This window comes from Lipotes vexillifer, unplaced genomic scaffold (assembly GCF_000442215.2).
Source record: "Lipotes vexillifer unplaced genomic scaffold, Lipotes_vexillifer_v1.1 scaffold68, whole genome shotgun sequence".
NCBI lineage: Eukaryota > Metazoa > Chordata > Mammalia > Artiodactyla > Lipotidae > Lipotes > Lipotes vexillifer.
The window spans coordinates 958920-976384 of NW_006791676.1; the positions used below are offsets into that span (position 1 = coordinate 958920).

Here is a 17465-nt window from a genome sequence, read left to right on the forward strand (position 1 = left end):
GTTACTTTTTCCTTCTCATTTTTAAAATAATTAATTAATTAATTTACTTGTTTATTTTTGGCTGCATTGGGTCTTCATTGCTGTGCGCGGGCTTTCTCTAGTTGTGGCGAGCGCGGGCTTCTCATTGCGGAGGCTTCTCTAGTTGCGGAGCACAGGCTCTAGGCGCGTGGGCTTCAGTAGTTGTGGCACGCAGGCTCAGTAGTTGTGGCTTGCAGGCTCTAGAGCGCAAGCTCAGTAGTTGTGGCGCACGGGCTTAGTTGCTCCTCAGCATGTGGGATCTTCCCGGACCAGGGATCGAACCCATGTCCCCTGCATTGGCAGGTGGATTCTCAACCACTGAGCCACCAGGGAAGCCCTTCTTCTCATTTTTTAAGAACTCTTTATAATTTATAGACAAAGAGTTCATTGACACTTTATCTGTCATCTATATTGCAATTTGTTCCTAATCTCTTTTCAATATGCTGGTTTTGTTTAGGGTATCTTTTGAATTGTAAAGTTTTTTTGTTTTTTAATATCATCCAATTAGTCAACTTTTCTTGTACAGTTCAGAGATCCTGTCCTGTTTTACAAAGGTCTCACTAAACCTATGGATTGTACAAGTAGTTTCCTAGGTTTTAAGTTTTGTTATATGATTTGGAAGACAATTCTGAATCTGTTTGAAATGTAGTTCTGTAAATTTTCTTCACATGAATAGAAGATAGTACTTTTTCTGCTGATTTTAAATACCACCTGATTTACACATTAAATTATTAGGTATAATTGGAGTACATATCTTTACTCCCAAATTGGCTCTATTTGTCCATTCCTATGGCAATATAATAAAGATTTATACTTAGTGGCTTTATACCATACTTCAATTTCTGACAAGATAGGTCAATTCTTACTAATCTTGTTTTTCTTATTTTGGGGGGCATTTGAGAGTATTTATTCTTCCATATAAAATATATGACTATTTTAACTCATTTACAACAAACTCCATGTTGGGCTTTTGAGACAACCCAAAGATCAGGTTGTCAAATCTGGCACACAAAAATCAGAACTTGTAACCAATATTAAAGTTTACTAATAATTTCAAGAATATATGTAATCATAAGGCATAAGCAAAGCATAGAGATCCTTCTTTGCATATTAGTATGTGTTCTGTCTCAGATTTAACATGGGAGGTCCCTAAACTGTGTATGCAATGACATAACACTTAAGCAGAATGAAACTTTTTTGGTCATTAAACATTCACATTTTATAGTCTGGAAGTTACATAGCTTACATGACATTTTCCAGAAAGTCATGTCCTATAGGTCTATTGATGACATTAAAACAAATCTGCTTTTGAAAGAACATTAGCCTATCAGTTATTAATAAAGTAAAATAACAATAATAGTAAAACTAATATGAGCTATAAAGACTCCAAGATCTTAAGAAGAAGATACCAAGTGCTTTGCAAGCCTTCAGATCAGTTTATTTGAAATTTATTTCTTATGAGTGAGGAATGAACACAGGGATTCACTTTAATGGGAAATTGTTGGTGGGTGAGTGGATGGATGTGACTGAATACTTCCCAACTTCTGTATCATCTGTGAAGAAACAGTAGAGAAAAGTCTAGTTCTGGGTAGAAGATAGATAAAAGGCAGCTCATTCTTTAAAGCTGGGCAGCAGGATCTTTATCACACCTACTTCTACCTGAACAGGTTATTAACACCATTCACAGCCAGGTCATGCTGCATTTCCCTGTCGATAGTATATGTTAAAACCAGACAAAATTTCTTTTGCAAAACTTCTATGCAACGTTACTTTTAGTTAATCTAACATACACTGAATTTTGTCACGGCTTGTTCACTACTGTAATCAAACACAAAATTTAAATAATGTAAAATAAAATGATCTAAGATGAAGGTAAAAAAAGCACCAAAATCTACTGATGAAAGTTTTGTTTATCATAAGCAATTTAAACTAGACACATCCTGCCAAAAACACTCCATAGATAGGAGCTGCCCCACACCCTTAGTGTGCTTGCCAGGAGCAGGTCACTAATCTTTGTCATTAGCTGGTCACTTTTCTTTCCTGGTATTCCTTAGCAAGGATGGAGAATGGACTGTATTCCTGTTGCTAACCCTTTCCTTTCTATGAATTTTATATTAATTTTTACATAATTTTGAAATTTCAATATTAAATTCTCATCTTTGCCCCACATTAAAATCATCTGAAATATGTTAAACAAATTTTAGTGCTTCAGACCCACCCTACAACAATTAAACCAGAATTGCTTATAGCTAAGTCAGAGCATCAGTATTTTTATGTCTCTTCTAACATGTAGCCAGGATTGAGAGCCACTGATTTAGATCCTAAAAAATTACATCTCCTTCAACAAGATTTTATAATGTTCTTAGAAATTCTTACCTTTGTTATTAAATTTATTCTTAAAATTTATATAGCTTAGTCAAACAAATGAAATATATTACACATTTCCATTTTTACCTGCTTATAAATAATATATAGTTAAACTATTTATCTTCCTTATAGCCACCTTAACAAATTTTTTGCCTCATTCTTTTTTTGTTTGTTCGATTAACTCTTGGATGTTCTAGGTATGCAATTATATCAGCAACAAAAAGAGATAAATTCATTCTCTTTTTTAAAAAATACTATTTATTTTCTTTATGAGTTCACTAGATTCTCCAAAAAACTTTCGAATAGTAATAGCTGACTTTATGAAAATAGCTTCACCATTAACACTAATGCTTTAAAAATCTCCTTGCATTCCTCAAATAAATCCTACTTGGTCATAGATTTTTTTGATACTTTGTTGAGTTTATCAGCTAGTAAATTATTTAGAATTTTGCAACTATTTTATTGTGATATTGATCTATAGTTATAAGCTCTTTTTTTATTATTTAAATCCACTTTGTTGTTATTTACTTTTCCCTTTTCTTTAACATCTTTATTGGAGTATAATTTCTTTACAATGGTGTGTTAGTTTCTGCTTTATAACAAAGTGAATCAGCTATACATATACATATATCCCCATATCCCCTCCTTCTTGTGTCTGCCTCCCATACTCCCTATCTCACCCATCCAGGTGGTCACAAAGCACTGAGCTGATCTCCCTGTGCTATGCGGCTGCTTCCCACTAGCTATTTTACATTTGTTAGTGTGTATATGTCCATGCCACTCTCTCACTTCGTCCGAGCTTACCCTTCCCCATCCTTGTGTCCTCAAGTGCATTCTCTACGTCTGTGTCTTTATTCCTGGCCTGCCCCTAGGTTCTTCAGAACCTTTTTTTTTTTTTAATTCCATATATATGTGTTAACATACGGTATTTGTTTTTCTCTTTCTGACTTACTTCACTCTGTATGACAGGCTCTAGGTCCATCCACCTCACTACAAGTAACTCAATTTTATTTCTTTTTATGGCTGAGTAATATTCCATTGTATATATGTGCCACGTCTTCTTTATCCATTCTTCTGTCAATGGACACTTAGGTTGCTTCCATGTCCTGGCTATTGTAAATAGAGCTGCAATGAACATTGTGGAACATGACTGTTTTTGAATTATGGTTTTCTCAGGGTATATGCCCAGTAGTAGGATTGCTGGGTCGTATAGATGTACTTCTGATGTATTTGTGGGGAGGAAGGTGATCTCCACGTCTTACTCTTCCGCCATCTTGAAGGTCTCCCTATACGCTCTTTAAATGTTAGAAAGAAATCATCTGTTAAGCCATGTGGTCCTGGTGGTTTTAATGGTAGTTCTTTAATCACTATTCTAACTCTACTATGGTAATTATTTATTATATTTCTTTCTTAGTCAATATTGGTGATTCATATTTTGTGAAAAATTCATCCATTTTATCTAGGCTTTCAAAGTTGTTACAAAATTGCTTGTAGGATTCTCTTTTAATTCATTTATTCAGTCTTTTCTGTATAAGTAGGTACATCTGCCTTATCATTGCTAAATTTGTATATTTTTGTTCTTTCCTGTAGCAGGCCTTTGAAAGATTCATTTATTTCACTAGATCTTTTTCAAGGAATTAGCCTTTGGATTAATTTATTCTTGCTACTATTCTTTTCATTTTCAGAATATGCCTTCATTACCCTCTTTTTTATTTCTTTGTATTGTCCTATTATTCTTAACAGTTGTTTTAAGGTTTTTTATTGTTTGAGGCTTTCCTTCTGCAATATCTAAGACATTAAGACTATATATTTTCCTTTCAATGCAAGTTTTTCTGTGGTTCCATGGGTTTTGACATGAAACGTTCTCCTTCTGTTGCTTTGTAAATTATTTCTTTTTGGATACAAAGGTTATCATAGAGTGTGGTTCTTAATTTTCATGTACTTCTGATTTTTTTAGTCACATTTTAATATTTTTTTTTCTTGTTTTTTGGATTACAGTCAGAGTTAAGGGACTATATAAACTTTTCTACTATTATAAATATTTAAGCACTCACACGTAGTGCAAAAATTATCTATGGTTGCATTTGTTTAAAATGACTCACCTTTATAAAGGTTTTCCAAAACATTTAGCTTTATTTTCATGGGGATGGGGCAACCCTGCTCTCTTTCTTTACACATACTTATTTCATTCTTTTATGTGTAGTACGATTGAATTACATAATTTCATGAACAAGTACAGCTGACATAAATAGGTTTCAGAACATACACAGCTGGTTTGTAACTCAACTGGTAGAAGTAGAAATGTGTAAGGACACAACAATATGTAACATTCAGAGCGTTGGGTAATGAGAATCAACATATTTTACAGAAGTGGAATCTAATAGGTGGAGGAAGAGAACTTCTACTATTTTGAGAGCTTCTGCTATTTTGCAAAAGTTATATAATTGCTGATACAACCATCAGTTTCCTTAGAAAGCAATTGAATTGCTGTCTAGCCTTAATCTTTCTGAGGCACAAATTCCCTAACTGGTCCAAAAAGAAAATGGCATTTATGCTACATTTTTATTCTTTCTTACTTACTGATAAACCAATAAATAAAATGAGTGGGAAACATTTTGTATTTCACCATACTAGTAGCAACTTTTGAAATCCAATCTGAGAAACGGCTATGGCAAGTCACAATAGTTGAAAGAATCCTGGAGTAAGTTTGGAGTCTTAATTCTTCCACAAATAAAATCCCTTAATGCACTTATACTTCAGCTTTCACGTGAAAAATGGGGAAATCACCATTCTATATTCCTTATATAAAGTTGATGAATCAAAAGAAGATTTGAGGGCTTCCCTGGTGGCGCAGTGGTTGAGAGTCCGCCTGCCGATGCAGGGGACACGGGTTTGTGCCCCGGTCCGGGAAGATCTCACATGCAGCGGAGCGGCTGGGCCCGTGAGCCATGGCCGCTGAGCCTGCGCATCCGGAGCCTGTGCTCTGCAACGGGAGAGGCCACAGCAGTGAGAGGCCTGCGTACCGCAAAAAAAAAAAAAAAAAAAGAAGATTTGATTTTAAAATATTATACATGAGAAATTTTTCTGAAATATAAAACTAGGTCCAAGTTCAAAATGGTATATCAAGTGCGAAGTGGTACTTGAATCACTCTTTACATGAGAATTTTTCTGAAATATAAAACTAGGTCCAAGTTCAAAATGGTATATCAAGTGCGAAGTGGTACTTGAATCACTCTTTTCATCACCTGGCAGATTGCACCTCCCTTTTCCTTACTTTTTAAGCAAGCTCAGATCATCTACAATCAATCCACTTGTAAAAAAGTATTTGCAATAAAAGTCCATTCATCCACTGTGGTTAAATTCTGTCCATCCCCTCCTTCATTCCCTCTCTCAAATAATTGGGCAGTTGAGGGGAAGGTCCTGAAATTGCTTCTCAGGTTGCTGATCCCTCCTGTTACCTTTAGAAACCCTGGTGAGTTCCAAGGTTTTCCCCTGAGGCCGTATTTCAGAAATCCTAATGCATCCTTTTAAGTCAGGTTTTTGCTGATTTAGCAGAAGGACTCCAGAGTTGGAGTAGCAAGAATATGTATGCAAAAGTAATAAATCCCCTCTGCCTACACATCATCACCCACACTCCAACTCATCCTAGGCCCCGACTGTGTCCTTCTGAAAGCAAAGGAACATCTCATAGTTATGCTATTAACTGGGGATGGGAAATGCAGGAGAAGGGAGGGGAAGATGCAGGAGGGAGGACTCTGTTTCATTTTTCAAGGAACCTTTACTTGCACCAGAACTTGTTCAGGATTTATGACATTGTTTTCCGTGTCTATGTGCAGTAAGATTTTGTTCTGCTCATATGTTTTTTTCCTAAATGATGTAACCATATGATATATGTTGAAAAGTTGCATGTAGAAAATTAGTTAATTTTCCCCAGGCTTATAAAAGCCCTTAGTCATGGATTCTACAATACCCTGCTTTGCCAGCAATCTGGCCAGGTACGATGGCCCTATGCAATAAAATAATAAGCCGCATGAAAGTAAAATAAGAAAGTAGATGAAAAAGCAATTTGAGCTTCAGACTAGAGCTATATATATTTATATGTTTAAAACTACTAAAAGAATCTACCTACCTTGATTAGTGGTTAAACGTGTAATCGCCGAGGAAATATGAAAAATATCTGCTTCTTATCACTTAATGATAAACCATAATCATAGAAATAATATAATCTAGGATGACCTCAAAATTATGGAATCCATTAAAGAAGAATATTAACTTCTAGAAACAACAAAAAGCAAGGTTCAGTATATTTTAAGTGCTAAAGATTTATCAAGCCTAGAGTGCTCACATAGCAAGCAATAATTCTATTAGAATCAAAAATGCTATAAAATTTTAAGGTTGTACTCTAGGGCAGAAATTTAAGATTTGATATATTTCTTGCATAATCTACTTAATAATCATGCTTGCAGTTTAGTGTTTCATAAGGAACGTTAATTTGTGTTTTGATTAATCTTAATCTGTCAAGATTTCCATGTATTTAATGACCCAATGAATTTCCCCAGAAAATTTCCTAATGTCAGTTATCACAGTTACCAAAGTTGTTTCTATGACTAATTTGCTATTTAGGGGAACCATTTGCCACACTCAGATTGTCTTTCTCAATGTGCCCTTTTTAGCGTCTCTTTAGGAGTGTCCTTTTTCGCAGCTGTGCTAAGTGAAACAAACCAGAAACCATTCATTACACCATGGTCAACTTTCCAATACTATCTAGATAAGGGGTATCTATTAGAGAATATATTTTGATTTTTTTCAAAAGCAAATACAAAACTTCAAAACACTATGGAAGAGGGTGTTTTTTTTGGTAAAAACTCAATTGTTGATGCTCTTCCAGCATAACCTAGAAAGTGTACATACCACCAAAAGAGAGTGTTTTGCGATCCAGGCTAAGAAACAGCAAACACTGAATCTGGTATCTTAAATTTGAGGAAGGAATAATAGGGTTTGATAGATGTTTTCCATGGCACAGTTATTTCCATTTTTGCTCTCTCTTTGTATAATTTCTTCAGTTTTACTTTGATTTAATACTTCTGTCTTGTTTTGTGGTTGTTGGGTGGTTCTTGTTTGAATGTCCCTAAACTTTGGGCTCTCTAATGCTAAGTTATGGGATTGATTTCTTTTAATAATCACAGAAAACACTTCATACTCACTTAAAAGAACAAATGTCTCATTTGTCTTAAATAATTTGAGAGTTCCACAGAGTTTTGTCTACCTAAATTCAAGTAAAGGGAAGTTAATCTTACATTTATAAAATATTCAAGTGACTTTATATCATAATTAAGATATGGAATTTTTATCAGCCTTGAAAAAAATGTTCTGGAACTTTCAGGAACTTTAGAAAAGTGAAATTACAGCTTTTTACTCACCTTAAATTAACTGTTCCCTTGAGGGTTCCTTTGAACAACAATTAGTATTGTAAATGTGCATTATGGATGTCCAAATTTGGCCTGAAAATGTGGGAAATTCTGATTAACCCTATCATTTTTTTTAATCTGAGCATTTAGAGGCTTGAGGACCAGGGATATTTTCAGAACATGTTTTATTCATTGTTATGCTCTCATGCCTAGCATACTGCTCGGTATACAGTAGATGCTTAATAAATATTTGCTAAAAGAATGAGGACTGCTTTTCCAAGCTGCAGGCCATGAAACTGCTTCTGGGTGATGCTCCTTAGTCTTTGAAACCAGGCTAACTCCATAAAACAATGGCTCCAGATGCACAGTGAAAGGTGCTAAGTACCCTCACAGCAGCTCCAGAGCTTGACAAACAAGAAGGTTGTATAGAGGGTAGCAACATGACTGTAATAATCGTTAAACCAGCTTGTGTCCTGGTTTGTACTTGTGTACTTGGCATAGATAGTCTTTTAGCCAGATCTGCTAGGCCTGGAAAAATGCCACTATCTGGGTGCTGAATGAGGAAGTTCCAAGTTAGGTAATTTAGCAGAGGAACCAAACCTGACAAAAAAACGATTATCCATTGGAAGCGAGAGAGGCAAAACGGCTGGGCCCAGTGGAAAGGGGTGCCTTGCATAAATATCCACTTAAACTTACCCTTTCTTCCCACTCTTTTCAATCTTATTCTACCTCTGTTCCAATACAGCTCCCTCTCTTATAACTCCCACTTTAAAATCCCTTTACTTAGGCATAAGCCAGATTCCGATGCTGCTAACTTATTTTAGATATCCAAACCTCTGGGCTGGGAAGAGATTCAGTTATTAAATCTTAACTTCTATTGAGTTTTACCTGAATGATCTATGTAACTGACTTAAGAAAATTAAGAAAGTCAGTTAAGTGCTAACACAGGAGAATTACTTAATCTAGACAAGTCCTTCATGCTAAGATCTGTGTATCTTCCCCCCATGCAAACAAAGTCCTCTCCATGGAACTCTATGGTACCTCCTACTAGAGGTCATTCTCTCCAGTGATTGCCACTCCTAATAGGTTGAGTGTTAGGGGCTGGCAACATATAGTAAAGACACTTGAGAAGAGAAATGATGTTGAAAAACTTTCTCAAGTGCTCTTAAGGTTTTGTGGGTGATTCTAAGAATATTGGAATTCCAGGAACATATTTGTACATTGATTTAGTAACTGACCACTCTCAAAAAGGATTTAAGACAATTCACAGTGAAAACCTAAGTGAAAGTAAGCCAAAATATTTAACAAAAGTCAGAAACAGGAAACAAAAGTTAGAGAGATGAAAGGAAAAAGAATTCTTAAACTCTCTTGAGGCAATGGAACACAAAATTTAGTGGTGAATTTCCTACTCACCAAAGAGACCAACGAGAAGAACACATTGGGCGTGTATCTCTCAATTTCTAGCAAAGAGAATGCAACAGTTCTTTAGGAACAATAAATATGTGTGAGGGAAAAAAAAAGCAGAAAAAGCTAGAAGTAGACTTTCCACTAAACATCTACAATGCGCAGGATGACTTACATTCATTATGACATTAAATTGTGGGCACAGCCCTGTGAGGTAGATATTATTTTTACAATAAAGGAAACTGAATCTCAAGAAAATTTAATTGACTTGACAAAAGTCACAGCTAGTAAGGGATGGAACTAGGACTTCAGCTCATGCCTATCTGATTCCATAGCTCCTATCACACCCAGAGGAGTGAATAACCCCTACCTCTATCTCATCATCTCATCTGCATCTTCCAATTCAAAGCATGCATACACACACACACACACACACACGCACATGTGCACAAATTTTCCTTCTATAATCAGGCTATATTCAGAAAGTATAATTGAGAAACTTCAGGAAAATGACAGAAATAGCAGCTGTAAGCTCAGTATTCTCATTCCAACTACTATAACAGTAGCAATATCTCCATTTATGTGAAACATAAAATGCCTTTATAGATAAACCCTAAGAGAAAAACAGGCATATCTGTTACTTGGGCTAATGTTCTTTATGTTTTTATCTGTATGGGGACATCTGAGAGTTACACTGAGACCACAATAGTGGGCTTCAGGCAGGAAAAGTAAATCGTATGCAGAGAAGCCAGTGGACTGGGGTTTGTTCCTACCATAGCACCTCCAAATAAAGTGGCCCCATTTCAGAAGACAGTGTCCAAACCTAGCTTAACTCTAGTCTAGCATCACGTGCCAAAGAATTGAATGTGATTAGTTTAGACAGGTAGAAGGACCAGCAAACTAGAGGGTTGCTTCCATGAGAGGAGCTGGGTTGTTTGTGATCCCAGCAAAGCGTGGGAAAAGAGTCTCCAACTCCGAAGGCAGAAATGGGCAAAGACAAGTTATCATTCTGGAGAGGTCTCCAGTCTAAGCAGGCAATCGGACCTGTGTCCAGTCATGGAGGTGAAGCCTGAAGGTTACAGTTAAGGGGAGGCACTCCTAGATGAGTGCCTAGGAACTCAGACAGAGGAGAGCTCCTTTTTTGGGAGTCTGAGCCAGGTAATACAGGAACTTTAAGATAAAAGTCTGAGTTTCTACAGCTGTTTGGAGCTGGATGAGCAGGGTCCTACAATCAGCACACTATTTATTGGTAACATATGACAAATTCCAGTATTGCAAAGCTCTTATTCTCTGGCAAAGAAACACAGATGGATCAAGTGACTTGTACAAGCATCAGCCTGTGGCAAATTCATGACCAGAACTCATACTCTGTGGCTTTTCTTCTAAAACACCCTTGACCCATTTCTGTGGGTGACTCTACAATGAAGGAAATAAGACTGGAAACAGTGGCTGTCGTGTTTCAGGTCTCTCGTTGATCCTTTTGTATCTCATCACAATCAGTCTGACCAATTGCATCACACAGTGGCCCTGCAGACGCAGGATCCCTGTGGTTACTAGCATAGTAAAAATTGTGAGTTAACTCAAATATGATCTAATTTGAAGTTTCTGTATGGGCCACATGCATTTGAATTATCTGCACAAATAATTTATTATTACTTTTAGCTATAGTGGACCGCAATAAGAAGGTTGACCCAAAAAGGTAGGAAATCCTAAAATTACATTTTTAGGCACTATATAATGCCTTCTCCCTCTACTCCAAAGCATATTTAAATGGATCCATTTTTACTGACAGAGGGAAGTCAACCTGAGAATTAAAATTTCTATATGCCACCCAAAATAGCTAAGACACATACAGAAGAGTTGGGTATCCTTGACCCATTGTATACTGGACATTTTTTTTAATAACATAAAATTTTATTCAATTTAAATTGAGGAGCACTCGTCACAAGCTATTGTTTAATCTTTTTTTACAAGTTTTAATTTAGTCACTGAATAGGTTGTCAAAACAGTAGAGCTGTTAGGAGGTTTATGTATGCATCGTAACTTCTGGCACAATTTCCATTTCTGAAAACTGAACTACAGTTTTAAAGTACGTTTGCTGTTCTCCTTCCCTTTCTCTATTTTCAGTGCTTATCAAAATATTTAGTGCTAATAATGTTCATATGAAACATAAATAGTCCAAGTATTATTAGCTAAGGGCTAACAATATGGTATATGACACTTTCTGGTATATGACACAAATACCATGGCTATTTCAGGATCATTATTTTTACTAATTATAATGAAGATGTGTACCAGAGATAGTAGTCCAGATTGACTTGAGATTCCTTCTAAAGGTTGTCTTTCTAGTTGTACCACCTTTCATTAGTTATGTCTTATTAATTGTCACATTGCATTATATCTGTGCACAGTATGGTGCTACATAACATAATGCAGGAAATGAGAAGCAGTGTGAAACGTTGTAGGCATTACATTTTAATGAGACAGCATTTGTGTTGCGTCTGAATGCCTGCAGTTAATTCAGAGAACAAGTATTTGAGTTAAAATTCTGATGTTCACATTCTGATGTAAATGTTCAGCAAAGCAAGTATTCATTAAGGTAGGCGAGGTAGAAGCATTGTAAGAACTCCTGTGTGACATTTACTACACCTGAGGTTCTGTGAACGCGAAATAGACTTTATTTCAGGTGGAGGTAACCCTGTGCGCCGGTAGTATGAAACTTTCTTTTTTTTTCTTCAGGTCCTAAAGGGTTTCCCAGAATGTTTACAAGCTGACATTTGTCTACATCTCAACCAGACTTTGCTGCAAAACTGCAAAGCCTTTCGAGGGGCAAGTAAAGGTTGCCTTAGAGCTTTGGCAATGAAGTTCAAGACCACCCATGCACCTCCAGGAGATACCCTGGTTCACTGTGGGGACGTCCTCACTGCACTTTATTTCTTATCCAGAGGCTCCATTGAAATCCTCAAAGATGACATTGTGGTAGCTATTCTGGGTGAGTGTTCTAGAATTGAATAGTCACAAATTCAGTTATTAGCTAGTGCAATGCATAGTTTAAAATGATAGAAAAGAGGGCTTTCCTATTTATTTATGAGTACTAAGACTGATGAGTAACTTTAAAGCTTTATTTAAAATTCAATTCAAATCAAATTAACCTTGCAGAAAATATGTTTTCTTGACTGTCTCACTTTTTCTCTGGTGTGTAAATGCTTCCATCTTGGCAGCTACTTAAGCTTTTGAGGCCAGATATATGAAAATAGTCAGCATTTTCCTTTTCATGTTAGAGGATCTTGGATTCATCCTGAGATCTTATCACCTTAGATAAAATATATACGTAGTAAGCATACTTGCTAGCATGTGCCAATGCCCTGCCATGAAGTGGGTTTATATGTTGATGAATTTCATCTACTTGCTGTGCACTTTATCTGCTGTGTCCCATCAAACAGAATTATATGAGTCCTTACCTGGGTAATATAGGGCTATAAACTTAACACCTAGGGATAAAAGTGGTGAGGAGATGAAAATTAGTAATAAGTTAAACTGGTTTGGGTGCAAAAGAAAGTCCATCTGTCCAATCTGCCTCTTCAAAAATAAATTTAGCCATTGCGAACTTGTAAGATTTCTTTAGAATATTAGAACAATGGGGAAGAACAAGGGGGCAGAGAGAAACGAGATCAGTTGTTGTCCTCTCCTATCCCCTAGCCAGTATGTTTAAGCCTCCGTCTCCCCATGAGAATACCCACCCCCAATGATTGTGAACATGTGCACCTCTTTTTTCCTGCAGATTAAATCTGGTTCTATTTAAATAACAAGCACATAAGTCAGTGATTTCCTTTCACTTGACTCTTGATGTTAGCATCCAAAAGGACAAGGATATTGTCTGTTTTCTTCACTGCTACGCAGAACCAAAATGGGCATAGCACAGGACCCAATACATGAATGAAGATGTTTGAGAGATTCCTATTTATTTTGATAATTTTATTATGAGAGCCTTTTGAAAACTTTTTCAGAATTGACCAGATGCACAATTTGGTTTACGATCCAATAAGCAGGCTAAAAACATATTCTAAATCACTTAGCAGCTACACAATAAAGTGGGATTTTCACCAGATTTGGCTTTGACAGTTTGCTCTAGTGTGTTGCCAGGGAAGGAGCACACATCATTGCATTCCTGATCTTCAAATCAGCCATCCCTAACTTCTACAGGAAGGTAACAAGCCTTCTTGCTTTATAAAATAATAATTTTAGAGTGTAGTTAAGCTGTACACGGTGACTGGCTTACCCTTTGCTCATTTACAGTCACGTAGCTAATTAAAATACGAAGCTCATGCTGAATTTAGTTCAGAGCTTTTCTCTGATAATATCTATACTGAAGGATCAAAACTATAAAGAATTTCAAGAGATCCTCCTTTTCTGTCTCCATTTCCATGTAAATCTGCACTTAAAATCCTCAGAAATAGTGATTATTTATTCTATTTTTGAAAAGCTAAGTATTTATTTAAACTACAGTTAATGTGTTCTCTCCAATGTTAATTTTTCTTATAAAGATATGGCATCTGATTTCTCCCCATTATATTCACATTTAGAATAAGAACATTACAGCATTTTTCTTTTACATGAACTTTATTGTTTAAAAGTCTTGGCAGTTTCCATAGTCGGGTATATATGAACTTGTCTACCAAAAACTACAGTAACAGATCCAGGGAGTTTTTTCTAAATCTGAAAAGAAGCTTCAGGATATATGTAAGAAGGTACATTTTACGCTGCCATTGACTACCTTTAAAAGTTATGTAATCAATAATCCATCAGTAGTTATTACGCATGTATTCCATAGGTATGATTTTTAAGTGCCTTGACATTCAGAGACAGAAAAATCTAAGTGGCCATGACTTTCAGGAAGAATATTGGGAGAAGATGAAATATATCAAGGGTGCAAAGATTATGACTGGAGTCAGAATTCATGGGATTTAGTCATGGCCACTCTCTCCCTCCCTTTACTTCACCCAACTAAGAAGGTGACCTTGACCTAATCCGTTTACTCTCTTTAATCTTCTTTCCATAGTCATAAAATTTGGATAATAATTAGTAATTTTTTCATGAGGTTATTTTGGGGATCAAGTGAGATAATACACCTAAGCATTTGACACAGTGCCTGACACCTACTTAGTCCTCAATAAGCGTTTATTGTTGCTGTCATTATCTCCCTCATCATTGAAGGACACCTAGGAAAGAGGTGACATGTGGCTAGGCAGAGGGGGTGCCCATCAGAAGCCAGACAGTGAAATAACCCCAGGTTTGGCCAAAAAGCAGGAAGGACACACTTTTAGAAGAAAGGCCATAAGGCCATATAGTAAGAAAGCATGACTGTATTTTTTTTTTGAGAAAATGTAACTAGATTTATTAAACAGTTGGGCAACTTTATTAAGGGCAAATCCAAAAGTGGTTACTAAAGGAAAGAGGGTATGTTTAAATTGTACCCCTAGTCCTCTAAGTGTTAAAAGAGTTCCACCAAAACCCCATGTTTGGCATCACCTCCCGAGACCATCCTGAGATAGAAAGTTTTAAAATTTGACTCTCCACAGCCTTTCCCATATTCCTAGGTTGACAAAATCAGACCACACCTACTATTGGCAAGACTCTTTTCTAGCAATGTGTGGCATAGCAGACTAGAGCCGTGTTTGCTGCATTCCAGATGCTTAGCCACAGAATCAAAACAAGGAAGTAATGGGGATTATACCAGGACCAGTGCTCTAAGAGACAAAATTCCGGTCAGTGAACAAACAAACTGAGGCAGCCAGTACGAGGTACTGGAATTTTGCTGCCCAAGTGTCTGTTGGCTGTAGGGTCTTACATATGAAATTTTTGGTTCAGGGATTGGTCAGTGGTCCCCTTCTACTTTCAGAAGGAAAACATTAAGTTCAGATTCCTTTTATTTCCTTTTTTTCCTTTTCTCCTTTTATCTTTTTTAGGAAAAAATGATATATTTGGAGAAATGGTTCATCTTTATGCCAAACCTGGAAAGTCTAATGCAGATGTAAGAGCTCTCACGTACTGTGACTTGCATAAGATCCAGAGAGAAGACTTGCTAGAGGTTTTGGATATGTATCCGGAGTTTTCTGATCACTTTCTCACAAACCTAGAGTTGACTTTCAACCTAAGGCATGAAAGTGCAAAGGTATATGTTGCCTGCTTACTTTTGTACTGACATTTTATTTTATTCTTGGATTGCCCAAATACCTCTGAAAGATCAAGTGGAATAGTGTAGAAAAACTTAAGCAATTGGGAATATTTGAAAGGCAAAGCTAACTTAATATTGGAATTTCTCAATTATAGAGAAGGAATTCAGTCTAATTTCTTTCAAGTATATTGAATAATTTCAGGTAGTTCAATTAAATTTGACCTTTTAGGAACTCTTGGGTGACATATTTGATTTATAATAGCCTTGGTTTATATTGAGTGTGACAATTATTTGTAATAAATGGGTGGTTCTAGGCTATTGAAAATTGCCTAGAAGAGTTTATCTTATAAAGAGGTTAAAATATTCTCTCAGCTATTATTTACACCATAAACTGTTTACCGATATCTTTTCAATAATTATGAAGAAGTTAAACTCTTAAAATTTAGGCCCACATTTAACACAGTTTCTAAATTGCAGAATATAAATTAATCAGGCTTATACCTGAGTCAAAATTAATTAATGCTACAGAATGAAGAACATTTACTCTACTAGAAATAATATTTTAAATAATTCTGCATATGATTTCACCTAGGATGAATTTTGAGAGTGTAACCCTTATATCCCTCACCCTCTTCCACTATGAAAATTTTTCCTTATGACCTACGAGTATTCTAAGAATATAGACTTTATCCTGCAGCCCACAATTTATTAGTAGGTTGTTCCTCCATCCCCTTCCCCCAAACCTCATAACCCCAACTCCAATTCTAAATACTTTTTTGTCAGAAGCCAAATGTTTTGACACTTGCCAGTGTATTTTAATGCTAACAAATAAAAGATCCTCAAGTCAAGAGTTAGGTAAGACGTGGTATATTTCATTCTCCCTGGAGTTACAGTCATTCCCAGGGTGCTGTGAGAGACAGAGATTTTAAGGTCACAAGAGTACCATTCGATAACCTGAAGCACCAGCTCAGATAGTTACTTCTTTTCAAAAAGCTGAAAAGTTGAAAAATAATTAGGCGGTAAGAGGTTCGTTACCAAGAGTATATTCTTTTTATAATGATTTTAATTCAGAATTCTATCAAATTGCAGTTTGAGATCACCAACCTCATTCTTACTTTGCTTTTAAAAACAACAGGCATCTACCTCAGATACCTTATTTACATAAAAAGTTTAGGCAGCAACCAAAAAAATATTTGGAAACTTCCAGTTTTGTTTACAAGAGAGGGAGGAAGGAGGAATGGGGAACAAAATAATCAAGGGTTCAGAGCATAGTGTTTATTGAATTCAACCTTATACTTATTCTTGTGAAATTTAACCTTGCCATCATTACCATGTAATTTAAGCATCATAGCTAATTATAATTAGTTCACACTTCTTTCTCTGCAGTAATGCAGATTCTGCAATTTTTAAAATTATTATTATTTTTATTTTAACTTTACCAAGTTACATAAAATATATTCCACATGAAGGAATATGTTGTCTCTAAATGTTGACAACATCATCCCCAAACATTTCTGATAAATAACTTCTACAGCTCTGATTTCCCCATTAGGTGGAGAAACTACTAGGATTATTCTAGCAGACTATTTTATAATTTAGAGAAAACCATTAAGCAAAGTATTGTAGCTATCTGCCTGCAATCTGATAATTAAGTCTCAAAGTGGTTGAAATAATATGAAATAGTAAAGAGTTTACTGATGAAACATTGTGTTCGAATTGAATAATCTTCCATTTTATCTTCACGTTCCATTAACAAAGGCTGATCTCTTATTACAATCCCAGTCCATGAATGATTCTGAAGGAGACAACTGTAAACTACGCAGAAGGAGATTGTCATTTGATAGTGAAGGAGAGAAAGGTAATTCATTCTTTTCTAAAATTTAAATGCAGAACGTGTGGTTATCAGTTCTTCTTACTTAAATGCTCATTATACTTCTGATTTCAAGGATAAACTTTATTCAGATTTTAAGAAGGCAAATCCCTGGCTTTTTTCAGTAGCTAACGATATGGTTTCTGATTGATAGCTCTCAACAGTGTTTCTCAAGACCTGATCCTAGGCCCTCTTCTTTTCTTATTCTGTGTCATACTCTTTC

General features: G+C 35.9%; 1 protein-coding gene across 1 annotated transcript in view; it reads left to right on the forward strand.

The window, feature by feature from the left end:
- The window catches only part of KCNH7 (potassium voltage-gated channel subfamily H member 7), a 457793-nt gene that overhangs the window by 417206 nt on the left and 23122 nt on the right, over positions 1-17465 (forward strand). Inside the window, exons 10-12 of the mRNA XM_007464485.1 lie at positions 11937-12189; positions 15164-15369; positions 17131-17230. Coding sequence (XP_007464547.1) covers positions 11937-12189; positions 15164-15369; positions 17131-17230 — 559 coding nt within the window. The remainder of the gene's footprint in view (positions 1-11936; positions 12190-15163; positions 15370-17130; positions 17231-17465) is intronic.